The 13,686-nt window shown below is 54.1% G+C and overlaps 1 protein-coding gene across 4 annotated transcripts in view; it reads right to left on the bottom strand.

Annotated features, from left to right (window-relative positions):
* Positions 1 to 13,686, bottom strand: part of PPARGC1B (PPARG coactivator 1 beta) — a 115,598-nt gene that overhangs the window by 13,047 nt on the left and 88,865 nt on the right. For 2 of the 4 annotated variants that reach the window (XM_089909541.1, XM_022590086.3), the window contains 7 exons: positions 13,430 to 13,645; positions 10,220 to 10,336; positions 7,320 to 8,445; positions 6,353 to 6,389; positions 5,757 to 5,830; positions 3,828 to 4,608; positions 605 to 680 (listed from right to left, as the gene is read on the bottom strand). In XM_089909541.1, the coding sequence (XP_089765667.1) occupies positions 605 to 680; positions 3,828 to 4,608; positions 5,757 to 5,830; positions 6,353 to 6,389; positions 7,320 to 8,445; positions 10,220 to 10,336; positions 13,430 to 13,645 (2,427 nt within the window). Of the gene's footprint in view, positions 1 to 604; positions 681 to 3,827; positions 4,609 to 5,756; positions 5,831 to 6,352; positions 6,390 to 7,319; positions 8,446 to 8,542; positions 10,068 to 10,219; positions 10,337 to 13,429; positions 13,646 to 13,686 lie in introns of those variants that run through there. The other 2 variants (XR_002646909.3, XM_030762781.2) reach the window with 2 other exon arrangements.

Here is a 13,686-nt window from a genome sequence, read left to right as displayed (position 1 = left end):
GTCTGTTCATGCTTCTGTCTTACTTTCCCTTCCCTCCTTTCTAAGTGATATGGAGGAGATGAGTCCAGCTCCTCGCCGCAGCTTCCTGCTGAATTTTCCCTACGGGGTGCTTTGCAGTGGGTCCACCAGGCACAGCCTGGCCTGTGAACTAACTCTGGGAGAAGATTAAGGAGATGGATCAGGAGGAAGGGACAGTCTCTCTTGGTCCCTTAGCCCCGATCGCACCGGGGGACCCTGTGTACAGACGAGTAAACTGAGGCTCAGGGAAGCTGGGGAGCAACTGACGGTCACACCGAAGTGGAAGCAAGGCCGGCTCTGCTCCCCCATCACCGCCTGTCCCCCGGGGCCCTCTCAAGCCTCTGACGCTGAGCCCTACGTGCTCACCAACTGCACGCCTCCCAGCCAGTCCCTTGGCTGCATTTTGCACGGTGCCACCTTTGATGCCCTTTGGTGACCCCTGTGCTTTTTTAAATGAGAGAAATATAACTACCTCCTGCAGGCCACAGATGACCTCAAAGGGCTTCAGGTCTAAGAAGCCCTAGCACTTCCTGATGCCCCTGCTCATCCCCATTCACTCTGGGCTCTGGGGCCCCATTTCACTTACAATGGCCTTTTCCCGCCGCTTCCTGGTGTGCCGGACACTTGGCGTTCTGTCTGAACACGACCCTCTGCTCTCACATCTGTCAGTGAACAAGCAAAGCAGAGGCACTCACTCTTGGCAGGAACCACAGGGGGACGGGGGAAGGACTTGCTCAGGAGGCAAGGGGTGCTTCCTCCGCTTCTTTCGGACTCGTTCGTGAGGGCAGAACTATGAGAAGGCCCTCCTGAGGGAGCCCGGCTTTCCCCCTCAGCGGTGACCGCCCAGGGTCGCCTGTGGGTCTGAACACGTGACCGACACATACCTTCTGCCAGCTTCTGGGACGAGATCACTGAGAACCACCACTTTGCTAATCATAACCCTTGTGAACCTTTCTATGCCAACGGGGGTGGAAAGGCCCTCTCGCTTCATTATGGTATTTGACCTGAAGAAAAAAAACCATCCTCTGAGGTCTCATGTTTCCCCACTTTCCAGATGAAAACCCTGAGGCTCAGGTTCAGTATGAAATTCGCGCAAAGCTAAAAAGTAAGGAAGCCAGAGGTAGTGGGAGGTCTGCTGATTCCAGACCCACTGCTCTCCCTCCAGTGGTTGGAGCCTGGTCAAGCAGCAGCCCCAGCAGCCATCACAGCCCCCGGGCCCTGGGGGTCAGGGGACCAGTCAGCCCAGATGCACAGCCTGAGAGGCTCCTGGATGCCGCACGCCTGCGCCCTCCTGACTGTCTGCACACTGCCTTCTCCTCCTGAGCACCAGGCTGCTAGAGCGGAAGCAGCAAGGCGTGTGGGGCATGGGTGAGTCCCAACTCTGCCACACGCTGTCTGCGTCCTTGGGTATAAAGCAAAGGATGAGAGCAGGGGCCCCGGAGTCAGAGAGCGTTCCAATGCTGACTCTACCGCCTCCCTGCTGGTGACCTTGGGCTGGCTACTTAAGCCACCTCAGCTCCAGTTCTTCACCTGTAAACTAGGGAGAATCAATTGTATTTGCCTCCTAGGCCATTTGGGAGGATCAAATCAGAACATGCCCGTAAATGCTTAGCCCAGGAACAGCTCAATACTTGCTGGCTATATTTTTCTATTGAACGTTTTTGAGCCTCAGCTTCCTCATCTATAAAATGGGGATAAGAGGCAGACGCACCCTCCAAGTGCATCTGTGAAGCTCACATAGGGTAAAAGAAAGGGATGTGACTTGCAAACTTTAAAGTACTACACAATAATAGTATCATCATCCATTTGCAATGGAATCGGCAGCCTCCCCCCACGAAGAACTGAGAGTGACTGGAAGGTGCTGTAGGGCTTGTTAAACCAGCTCCAAGTGCTTCCTGTTGACTGTTGTTTGGTAGCAGAAGCACAGGTAAAGAAATGCTGGTCTGGAGAAGACTGATGACTAGTTTTTCAGGTTTACCAGCCACCAAGCTCTGCCAGGCAGCTGAGCAGGAACCAAGTTAACCAATTAACTTTCTCCAGTGGCAGAGAAAGCCAGCCCTGAACTTGGCCCAAAAGGGAGAAGAGGAAAAGGAGAATCCATGGGGGTTTCGAGAGAGGCCCCCAACTCTTTGCAGACAAGCCCATGGGTACAGGCCCTGAACAGCTCAGGAGGGGAAGGAGGCCGAGAAACTCCAGCTCCTGCCTTGGGGGATGCGCTTCAACAGGACAAGAACCGTAGCCGCTTCTGAGCAGATGCTGCAGAGGAAACAGGTGGGCTAGCTCACAGCGACCCCTGGAGAAAGGAGAACGGAGCTGGAAGGAGGGCTCAGAGAGGTCTGACGGAAGATGGCTCTGACTGATCGTCCTGGCTTATTACGTAGAAGGGCTTTTAGAGAAATTGCTCAAAATAAGCTCATTTCGAGTGACAGATAGTTCAGGGCTTCAGCACATTAGTGTCTGGGGAGTCCACAAATCCCCTAAAATTGAATGCTCAGTTAGACGTCTATGCTCATTTTAATGGGGAAAGGAGGCTTTGCTTTTAATCAGATTTTCAGTTAAGAGCTACTGGTATAGATAAGGAAATATAAAGCAGAATTTTCCTAAGAAAAGGTATCTTTCTATTACCTGAATTCTGCTTCTCAGAGCATGGCACTCTGGCAACGTCATCACTCCCTGGGAACTTGTTACAAATGCAAATTCTCCACCTCCACCCCCAGACCTACAAAACCAGACATTCAGGAGGTGGGGCCCTGCCATCTGAGTGGTAACAAGGCCTCCTGGTGACTCTGCACTGCTCCGGACCCAAGAGCACCATCTGGTGGTCACTCAGGTGCATCTCGGGCAGAGGGTTTGAGACCTGCACCCACCCTCCTCAGGCCTCCCCCAGGAAGAGCCAGGTCCTGCTGTGAGCAGGGAGAGAAGCAATCTATCTCCACCAAAATATGCCAAACTTCCATTCTTTCTGCCCAGCCCCCCACGGAATTCTGGACCAGCTCCTTCTACAGTACGGTTCAGTGAGCAAAGATGGTACGAGCAAACAGGCTCATGACACATCATCCCTGTGCGAAGGTAAAAGAGCTCCCACGGGGGCAGCTGACTGCAACTCAGCAGCACGGAGAAACGGGAATAAACCTTATCACTGCTTTAAATCCCGGTATTTTTTTTTTTTGAACATAGATTAGAATTATGCTGATCTTTCTTTCACATGTAAACATCACATAGGTACTACACTGTGTGGGTATATTGACCCTTGAACAACATGGATGTGAGCTCTGTGGATCCCCTTACAATGGGATTTTTTTCAACAGTAAATACGACAGTACTACACTGTTGGCAGTTGTTGAATCTGCAGATACGAAGGAACCTCGGATAAGGAGGGCCGGCTATAAATTACACGGGGTTTTTGACTGTAGGGAGGATTGGTGCCCCTAACCCTCGCCTTGTTCAAGGGTTAACTGTATATGTTTACACAAAAACCTAACCATTTTACAAATATAAAAACAGAAACAGATGAATGAGGGGCAAGTTCATTTGGATATCAGGCCACAATAGGCCAGAAAGTGAGTTTTCTTCCTCCCCCGAGGCCAGGAGATTTGGGCCACTCCTGACTGCCACACAGCAGGCTTTGCCTGGATACAGGACTTGCCCACAACTCCCCAAGGAGTCCACCTCCAGGGCCTCCGACCAGGACACTGACCACACAGGGAGACGCAGCCCCAGTTTCAGGGCTCCTCTCTCCCCTGACACCCTGAAACTGGGGGGTCCTCAGGGGTCCACCACCCAATCTGAGGGCACCCTTCTATCCATACCTGAAGGTCCTTCGCGTGGCTGGTGACCGGGAGTGGCAGGACGAGGAGCCAGAGCTGGAGCGGCTGCGGGAACAGAGCTGCCGGCTGACCTTGCCTGGTGGGCTCTGGTAGGGGCAGTGGTCAGAGCGAGGGGGACTGACGCCTGAGTCCTCTTCATCCTCCTCCTCGTCGTCCTCCTCTAGGAGGAAGTTGCTCTCGCCACTGCTGCTGCTGCTGTCCTCAAAGACGGTGTCGTATTCGGGGCTCTTGCAGGAGGCCAGGTCTTCATCCTCCAAGGCTGTCTCCAGGAGGCCAAAGTGCTTGGTGAGGCTGGCGCGGATCTCGTGGTCTCTCAGCAGCATACTGTCCTTGGTGGGGGCACCGACATCATAGCTCCCATCTTCCTCCCTGCCAGAGGCCTGTGCCTCAGCCCGCAGGGCCCCTTGCTGGGGCCAGTCCTCAAGGTGGACCCCAGATGGCTCCCAGGACCTCAACACCTTCCTCTGCAGGGCGCCGTCTGGCTTGAGCACCTGGCAGTAGTCGTGGTCTCCAAAGGAACAGGAGAAGGGGCGCTTCTGACCAGCCTGGGAGGCTGGCTGGGCTGCGGCATGCCGCAGGTGGGACAGGAGCTCGCTCCGCTCTGGGTGCTTCTTTGGCAGCTTGCGGGCAGCCTCTGCGGCAGCCCCGAGCTGGGGAACCTCCGGGGTGGGAGCTATGCCTTTGCCTGGGCTGTGCTTGATGTCTGGCTTGAAGGGGTCTTCCTCTGTGGGCTTGTACGGAGGCGTGGTGGGTGGAGTGAGTCCTACCCAAGCAAGAGGAAACACATGTGAGGCAGAGACAGATCACTTCTCCAAGGAACACTGAAACCCTAGTTTGGGATGGCAGGGAAGTAGCATATATGGCACCACTCCCCAGAGCCAATGGATGGCAGGCATCACTAATCGATTACCGCACTGCGGACTGAGCCTGGACGTAGCCTGGGACTCCTTCTCACACAGTCCATCAGTAATTTTTCAGAGCTGGCATGTGATGAAAGCCCTTTGCCACCCCTTCTGTAGTCTGGCAACGGTAGCCAAAGCCTCCAGATCATCCAAGATCTCTCTTCCTGCTCCATATCCAATCATTCCACAAGCCCTCCCACTGGTCGTTCCAAATGCCTCTTAAGTCTCCCAGGGTGCAGAGGGGGCAGGTACCATAGGTAACATCTCCCACCTGGATTTGACCACCACAGTGACCTCAGTGGTTCTGCAACTGACCTTGGACTCCATCGTCCCCCAGGCATCAGCCAGAGAGCTCTTCCTTTCTGGTGCTCCCGAAGCCCACAGGATCTAGATGAACCCCTTCGGCCTGGCATTCCTCTCAGCCTTTGGTGGTTGTGTTTGCCTGACCCCCCAGTTCTGCCACAGAGCAACACCGGGTGGCCAGTCTCCTCTGATGCACCTATACTGCCGCTCCTCTGTGCCTCTGCTCGTGCCAATTCTGTGGCCGGGGATACCCTTCCCTTTTTTTTTTTTTGTCTCTCCAACTTCTATGCATCCTGCAAGCCTAGCTCAAATGCCTGCTGCTCTGGGTACTTTGTGAATCTTCTCAGGCCACATCCTGCCCCTCCCCACTCTTCCCCTTCCTCTGTGCTCCCAGAGCTCTTGCACGGTCTTTGGAACAAGCGCATATCAAACAGTACTTGTCATGGTGTGAGTCTGTCGCCCACATAAGACTGTGGGCTCCTTCAGGGGAAGACACGTGTCTCTTTTCATGTCAGATCATGTGCCAACTGTTGGCAGCTAAACAGCTGAACCTGGGCCCTGACTCTCCTTATAACGCCCTCAATGTGTAGCTCAAGACCCGGCGTAGCCTGTGCAGCGGTGGCAAGGAAGGCTTGATGGGGTACTCCCTAACTGCCCGAGGGGCTGCGTCCCCAAGGGCACCCCACCAGCTGAGCCCCCGGCTCACCTGCTGTGCCACAGAGCTCCACTGTCAAGGTCTGCTCGAAGCTCTTCTTGCCAAAAGGAGGGTCGCCAGTGGGGCTGGGGAGCACAGGAAGGAGAGAAGTCAGTCAGCAGCAGGCTCCACCTCCCCGAGCATGGCAGGAAGGCAAGGGGACATTGTGCCAGACCCTGGTTCTGCTGCCCACGAAAGCGATGCCTGGGGAGAATTTTCAGGGGAACTCTCTCCTGGTTGTTGGAGGAAATCAAAGCTGTACAGCTCTTTCAAGGAGACACGGGAGAGACTTGAGGGAGGTGGAGACAGGACAAGCATTGTCAGCCTCCTTATTTTATGATGGAACACCTGAGGCCCAGAGAGGAGAAGACACTTGCCCAAAGCCACACAGCACTGTCAACTTTTCCCCATGAAATTCTCCATCTTTCCCCTGGGCCTGCTTCTAAAAACAAACTCCCTTTCAAGGGAGCCCAGATCCTAAGAGTCCCACATGGCAATGAGGGCAGGGGTGTGGGGACAAGGACCAGGCTCAGGGGCCGATGAACCACCCTACACCCAACCAGATAAGGTCTCCTGGAGTCATAAACCAACAATTTCTAAAAATCTACCTTTGCGACAAGGCCAGCATGAGGCACCTGGGAGAGTCTGAAAAGAAGACAAAAAAGAAAAAAATAAGATTTTTCCCAACATGGCGTGGCTAGCAGATGTTTCCCTCTGAACTTCATCGGTACCAAGCACAGCTTCTTTCAGGCGTGTGACCCAAAAGCCTCTGCCACTTTTAGGGACTGTCAGGAACAACTCAAATCCACCTTCATTCCCCCAGACTCGGCAACATTAACAGCTGGCGGATCTACTGATTCTGCAGAGTTGGTGGGAACCAGGGCGACCCCTTCTGGCCAATCAGTGTAGCATAATGGTGAAGCGTTACAGCTTCCAAGGCTAGTAGTGGCTGTGGGCTCTGCCCCAGACAGATGCAGGACTAACTCGCTGAACCGACCATTAGCTATCTCTGTGCCTTTGTTTCTGTGTCTTAAAATGGGAATTATAACAGCACCCACCACACGGGCTTCCTGTGAGGATCAATAGGGATAATCCGTGTCAAGTCTTAGACCAAGCCTGGCATAGCAAGTGCATAACAGATAACTGCTGTATTATTATCCCCACTATTGTTACCATTTAAAATGCCACTTCACTGTGGAGCTGAATTTATAGACTCACACCCTCCATCACATTGCTACCCAGGGAGTCTTCTTTAGAGCACTTATCACAATTTGTCATCACTTTTCCTTTCTTGCCCACTTTTTGACTGCCTGTCTCCCCCACTGAAACCCAAGCCCCAAGAAGGCAGGCATCTTGCTGCTCGTTCATTAAGGACACCTGGCCCATGCATGATGAGAAACTCAGAGATGGGTAGGAGGTTCCTGAAGATCTGCCCAACGAGCTACTGCACAGGAAGGGAAGCTGAGAGACAGAGAGGGAGAGGGATTTGCCCAACCCAGGGCTCCTGGCTCCCGGGCAGTGGGGTCTGCCACACCCTGGCCCTGCCCCCTCTCTCGGACCACCAACTCCGACTACCTCCAGAAGAGAGCTGCGGACAACTGGGGTCCTCGTCGGTGTCCCCACACCCGCTCTCACAGGGGCTCTCCAGAGCTGGGATCTGGGGTCCCCGTCGGAGCTGCGGGTCTTGGCCACTGTCCTCGTCCATGGGGCTGCCCAGCTCCCCCTCCACGTGGTAGGCCTCAGGGGCCAGGCGCAGCGAGGGCAGAGCCCCTTGGGGCTCCGCGGGGACCATGGGCTCATCGGTGAACGTCAGCCAGGGGCCCAGCTCCGGGTTCAGTCTCCTGGAACGCCGCACGGGGCACACAGAGTTCTCCTGCTTCCTCCCCAGCTTGGTCCCTGGCAGGCCCCGGCCCGGCCTTTTCCGGCCCCACTCCTCTTCCTCTTTTTCTTCTTCTTCCTCCTCCTCTTCCTCATCTTCCTCCTCAGGCTGCAGCCTGGCCAACCGGCTGATGTGCCCTTTCACCTCCAGCCGCAGCGGGCGCAGGCTGGGTCTGGGCCCCGAGCTCTGGGGTGAAGCCGCGACCCGCACCTCCTCCACGGGGGAGGGGTGGCCCGCAGAGGCCTGGCTGTCTTTGGGCCTGGGCCGGGCCCGGGGTGTGAGGGAGGCGTAGACAGGCGTGGCCAGGCGGTAGGGTTTGCTGACATCACAGAGGATATCTTGAGCCAGAAGTTCCCTCAGGATGGAGAACTCAGCCCAGGTGGCTTTGGAAGGGTGCTGGCACCGAGGCCGGGGTCTGACCTGCTTGGCGGGGCTGCTGCAAGGCTGGGGGTCTGGCTCTGGGGCCTGTGCGGGCAGCTTCCTCTGGGGAAGGCAGTAGGTGTGCATGTAGCGAATGAGCTGCACCATGGCCTGCATGTCCTCCTGGGACACCTGGGCGCCGGGGTCTGCCCTGCCCGGTGCTGGGGAGTCCCAGGGAGAGGCTGGAGCCGGCTGGGGACTCGGGCAGTCCTCACCCGCCTCCTCATCCTCCTTGGCAGGGACCCAGGGACTCAGGGGTGGTGGTGGCTGGAGGACCCTATCAGGGGAGCGAGCTTTAGCCCGGGGGCAGGACGACACCGAGGTGAGGTGCTTATGCAGCTCTGTGCAACTCCGGGTCTGAGACTGCATCATGGGGGCCTTCCTGTCTTGGGCGCTGTCCATCTGGAGAGGAAAAGAGTCCAGAGTGAGGAAGGAGACCCACACTGCTTCTCCCCGCTGCCCACCCCTGCAGCCACTGGTCAGGCCCAGCGTGTCTCACCTGGATCGTCGGAATTGCCAGGTTTCACCACTTCATCCCCAGCTTCCAGCACAGAGCCTGGCACTTAGCAGTGCTCAGGGGATGAGGAATGAAGGAATGGCCAGCCTCCTAACAGGTCTCCTAGCTATGGATTTCGCCTTTTCTAGATTTACTGCCAAAGCCCTGCTCTGACTACCCCACTCCCCTGCGCGGAGCCTTCAGAGAGAGTGCCAGGAAGTACATTAGTGGTTGCCTGGGGCTGGGCGTGGGAACAGGGATTAACTGTAAACAGGGACACTGGGGATCTTCCTGGGATGATGGAAACGTTCTAAAACTGGATTGTGGTCGTGGCTGCACGACTCTGTAAATTTACTAAAAATCAATGAATCATACTTTTAAAACAGGTGCCTTTTATGGTATATAAGTGGCACCTCCAAAAAGCTGTTAAAAAAAGAAAAAGAAAAAGAACAATTCAGTATCTTCCCAGTACCCGTGGGGTAAAGGGGAGGCCCCCTGGCCAGGGGTGCTCTGCAATGTAGCCCCACCGGACCGCTGTCTCCAGCCTTATCTGCCCCCACCGGTCCACACAGGGCCTTTGCTCCCAGTGCAAATGTCTCTTTGCTGGGGCCAGACTGGCTGTCAAGGGTGTCTCACGCCCCTGGTGTGCCCCCTAGCACTCCAGACGGCAGGCTGGCTCAGGAAGGAGCTTAGCTGCTGCCCTGTTGACAGAATGGAACACGAAGGATGGACCTCTGTTTTGGGAGGTCAGCCAGGACAAGTAGGGAGGGGGCACAGGGACAGGGTCCACCCACCAGGGGAGCCCAGGCAGGGGACAGACTCCTACAGAGCCACTGTCTGAGAAAGATGCCATCCTGATTCTGCCCTAAGGGGTGGGACTGTCCGCAGCAGTCCCCTGCAGCAGTGTCTGGGGACAAGAGGGGAGGGCTGGGTGCAGGCTTTGAGTAACAGGAACGCTGGGAAATTACCTCTGAAACCTCTCCTTGGAAGTCTCAGAAGATGGAGCCCAAGGAGGAAAAGGGACTTACTTCCCTCCTGGGTGCTCAAGATAGAGCTTTCAGCTCTCCGATGGCTCCCCACAAAGAGAAATCCAAACTCCTTATGGCCTCTATGGTGCCAGTGAGGACCTTATGTTTCCTTCCGTCACCTCATTAGCATAAGCTTCCTGAGGGCAGGCCACATCCTCCTCGTCCCTGCTCTAACCCAACAACTAACACAGTGCCTGGAACACTGAGGTACAGTTGACTCTTGAACAATGTGGGGGTTGCGGGGGGTAGAACAGCCGCGCGCGCAGTGGGAAATTCACACATGACTTCTAGTCAGCCCTCAGCAGCCACGGTTCCTCTGCATCTGTGGATTCAATCAACTGCGGATCCTGCAGTACTGTAGTATTTACTACTGAAAAAAAATCCACATGGAAGTGGTCCCATACAGTTCAAACCCACGTTGTTCAAGGGTCAACTGCACATGAACAAGCCCAAGGCTCTTTCTAGAACCCCAGACTGGCCTGGGTCTCAAGCAGTGCCCAGCATATCAGCGACAAGGGTTGTGTGATGAGCAAAGAGGGAAGCTGGAAGTGGACTGAACTTGATGGCCTCTAACAAGAGCGGAAAGGTGCACACCGCCCTCCCCAGAGACCCCCAGAGGCCTGGGTGCGTCTGGGGGCATGTGCAGAAATACCTTGACCCAAGGCCGCTGACTTCTAGACCTGAGGCCTGCCTGGCGCCAGGCGGTCCCTTCCTTCTGGCTGTCAGAGGTCGAGGCTGGGTAGGACGTGGTGAGAAGGAGTTTCTGCAGCTGTGGGAGGAACAGAGAGGAGAGGAGCCGGGGCTGACCTGCAGCCAGAGACAGGGGATGTGCACCTCAGGGAGAAGCCTGGCCCAGAGCCAGCCCCTCAGGACCAACCACACCCTGACCCCAACATCACGGGGCCATGGTGGAACACAGGAAGGGCACTTAATGACCCAGAATATGTTCCCAATATATTAAGTACAGAAAGCAGGTTGTCTAACAATCCCAAACCCATACAGGCATCCTAATAAAATGTAAGTCCTTTTGAGAGTTAATAACCTAAGAGGAATATCTGTGATCTTGAGAAACCCAGACAGATGTTGGGTGATGTCTACCCATCTTACTGTTGAAATATGATGCACACACTTGATTGGGACATTCTGCGTATACTCGTAGTACACACACACCACTTTCTGTGACCTTTCATGAGGTGGGAGTCAATCATACAAGAATATATATATATACACATCACTTCCAACCCAGCCAGCTGTTTTCACACAAGTGGAAGCTGCTTAAGCTTGTCTGGCTTTTCTAAATTTTCTATAAAAGTTGCTGAGCTTCTGTACCCGGAGGAAAAGTGCTCAGTGTATCCCAGCCAAGAAAGCAGGGAGCTGAGTACGCCTGGGGGTTTCGCCAGGGATCCTACCACAGCCAAGCTTGAGAACAAGTCAAGAAACATGATGGGTTTTTGCTACAGCATCAAGTGTTTCCTCAAGGGACATGACCCCCAGGAGGATTGCCAAAGGCCTGGGGACCAAAGTAAAGGCCACTCCCCACTCCCCTAGGAGCTGGATGAGCCACACCACCCTACCTCGACCCCAGACCAACACACACATCTGTGATTCTCTGGCGTGGACAGGAAAAGATTCTTAGACCAGAGGCAAGGGGCCTGGTTCTGATTCAGTTCAATCCCAGCTCACTGTGAGACCCTGGGCGAGTCCTTTCCCTCTCCCAGCCTTGAGGAAGAGGGAAAGGACTGGGAGAAACCAGCCTTGGTTTCTCCAAGGTAGGGGGTATGTGTGTGGGGGGTGGGTGGAGGGGGTGGTGTCTGTGTGTGTGTGTGTGTCTGTGTGTGTGTGTGTATAAAACAGGGGCAGGTAGACTAAATGATTGGGTCTTTTTTGATTCAGGGGTCCCTCTAAGAATATGAGAGAAGCTACTGACCTCAGAAAAACACACATATATGTAGAGGTCCACGGGTCCCCATTAGTCCAGAGGTAGACTCTCTGGGACCCATGTCTCCAGGTTAAGAACCGGGTGTCTGTATAAATTCTCAGGGTCTTTCTAGAACTCTGTTGGTATGCGGGGAATCTCAATGGTGAATCTGTTTCCTGTGTGCCTGGCCCAGTGCCTGAAACAAAAGTGCCGTCTAAGGCATGAGAGGGAACAACCGGTGACCAGCAAGGGTCACTCTCTACCTCTTCCAGGGTGGTCCCTCTCCAGAGTCCTATACAGAGTTCCTCTTGTTCCACGACCACCACCACCAGTTGTGCTGGGACTATCACTCAGGTAGCACTTTTTGAGACACTTCTTTGTACCAGGCACTGTTCTAAGTTCTTTATATGTATAAATCTGCTGTACTCCTCCCAACCGCCTTTGAGATAAGCACTATTATTAACCCCACGTTACAGACCAGGAAGCTGGCTCAGAGAGAGGCTAGGTGCCTAAGGGACACATAAGCATTCATTGGTGGGGCTGGGAATCAAACCCAGGAGGTCTGATTCTAGTCTGAAAGGAAGCACAGCACTTATCGGCAGGAGCCACAATGTGGGGCTGAACATATGCTTGTATCCGGCACACACAGCTGCTTACTAAATATTTCACACTGCTTTGGGGAACTTGCAGGCAGCGGGAAAGAGGGCAAGGGGTCCTGGACCAGGAGTCAGAGTACCTGAGCTCCGGTCCTTGCTGGCACACCAACTTGCTGTGTGACCCTGGGAGAGGCCCTCCCCTCGCTGGGCCTCAATTTCCCCAGAGTCGCACTTTACGGTCACCAAGGGCTCTAACTCTTCACGACCAAAGACCCCTTCCACCTCCAACAGGCTCCGATTTTCCAGCTAAGTCTCGCCAGCCCCTAGGAGCTACAGTGTCAAGGTGAGGAGCCCGAGACAGATGAGCTGTTCTTCACAAGCCAGGACAGCTGGCTTTCTGGCACCCTAAGCCCAAGTCAAGGGCAACTGCTTTCAGCAACTTCTGAGGTCCAGAACCCTTTGGAATCTGAAAAAGCTGAGACCTTCTCCCTAGAAACCTGCAATGCCATGTGTACGTTTCTACATTCCACGGACACTCAGGTAGCAGTTAACTTTTGCTGGTGGAAGTACGAACCGGTCCAACCTCTTTGGAGGGCCAACTGGAAGTATTTGTCTAAACTGAAAAACCACATATCCTACGACCAAGGAATTCCTTTTCTAGGAATGTATCCACTTACAAATGGCCAAGGCCAGTAACAGGACACAGACTGAAGCAACAGAACAATAAAGGAGTTGAAGCAATGTACATATCTGCCAACCAGGGAATCGGTTAAAGACGTATGGTACATCCTTATGAAGGAACACTATGTAGCCAACAAAAAGGATAAAACAGAGATACCTCTGCTCATTTGAAAGAGTTCCCAAGACACACAATTCACTTGAGAAAAGCAAGGTGCAGGGCAGTATATAATGGAGGCTTCCTTTTGTAGTTAAAAAGAAAAGTGGAAGAGGAAAGTCACACAACAGATCAGTAACCATGGTTACTTCTAAGGTAGGAAAAAACAATTATGAGATGGGTAAGGAGGTTTTGCTTTTAACTATCCATACTTCCTGCTTGAATTTTTACTGTGTGTGTAAGCATAATCTTTAGGAAAATGTTTACATTTAATTTCAAGGGTTTAACACACACTTAGCGTCAATCCATGAAATCCCAAAGGGCCTACAGTGTTGCAGGCGAAGCCCAGGGAGGCCTCCCATGGCCAGTCCAGGCTGCTGCCCTGAACCTTTGCCAGTGATGCACGGAGACCCCTGCAGGGGCTGGAGCTGGTTTTCCAGCACCCACCACCTCTACCACCAGACACCACATCTCAAGCCACAACCATCATTTCAGTTGGAAACAGATTCTCACCAGCGAGAGCTCATCTACTTCAGGGGCTGAGGCTGGGGCCCTCTCCAGGGAGGGGCTTGGGGGCGCAGATGAGGGGACAGGCGAAGCAGAAGTGCAGGAGGGTGCGTCTCCATCATCCAGGGCTGGGAAGGCGGCCAGATGCACAACATCTTCGGGGATGTCATCCAGGGTTTTGGTGAGTGCTGCCAGGAGGGCCTCATTCTCACTGTCGATTATCTGCAGTGAGCAGAGAGGCAGAGAGGGGACACGGTTAGTCA

The sequence above is a fragment of the Delphinapterus leucas genome, chromosome 3, assembly GCF_059928025.1.
Source record: "Delphinapterus leucas isolate spDelLeu-1000000601 "Yukka" chromosome 3, BTC_Dleu_Yukka2, whole genome shotgun sequence".
Classification (NCBI taxonomy): domain Eukaryota; kingdom Metazoa; phylum Chordata; class Mammalia; order Artiodactyla; family Monodontidae; genus Delphinapterus; species Delphinapterus leucas.
Note: the sequence above shows the minus strand (reverse complement) of the source record. Positions and strands in the feature narration are given on the sequence as shown.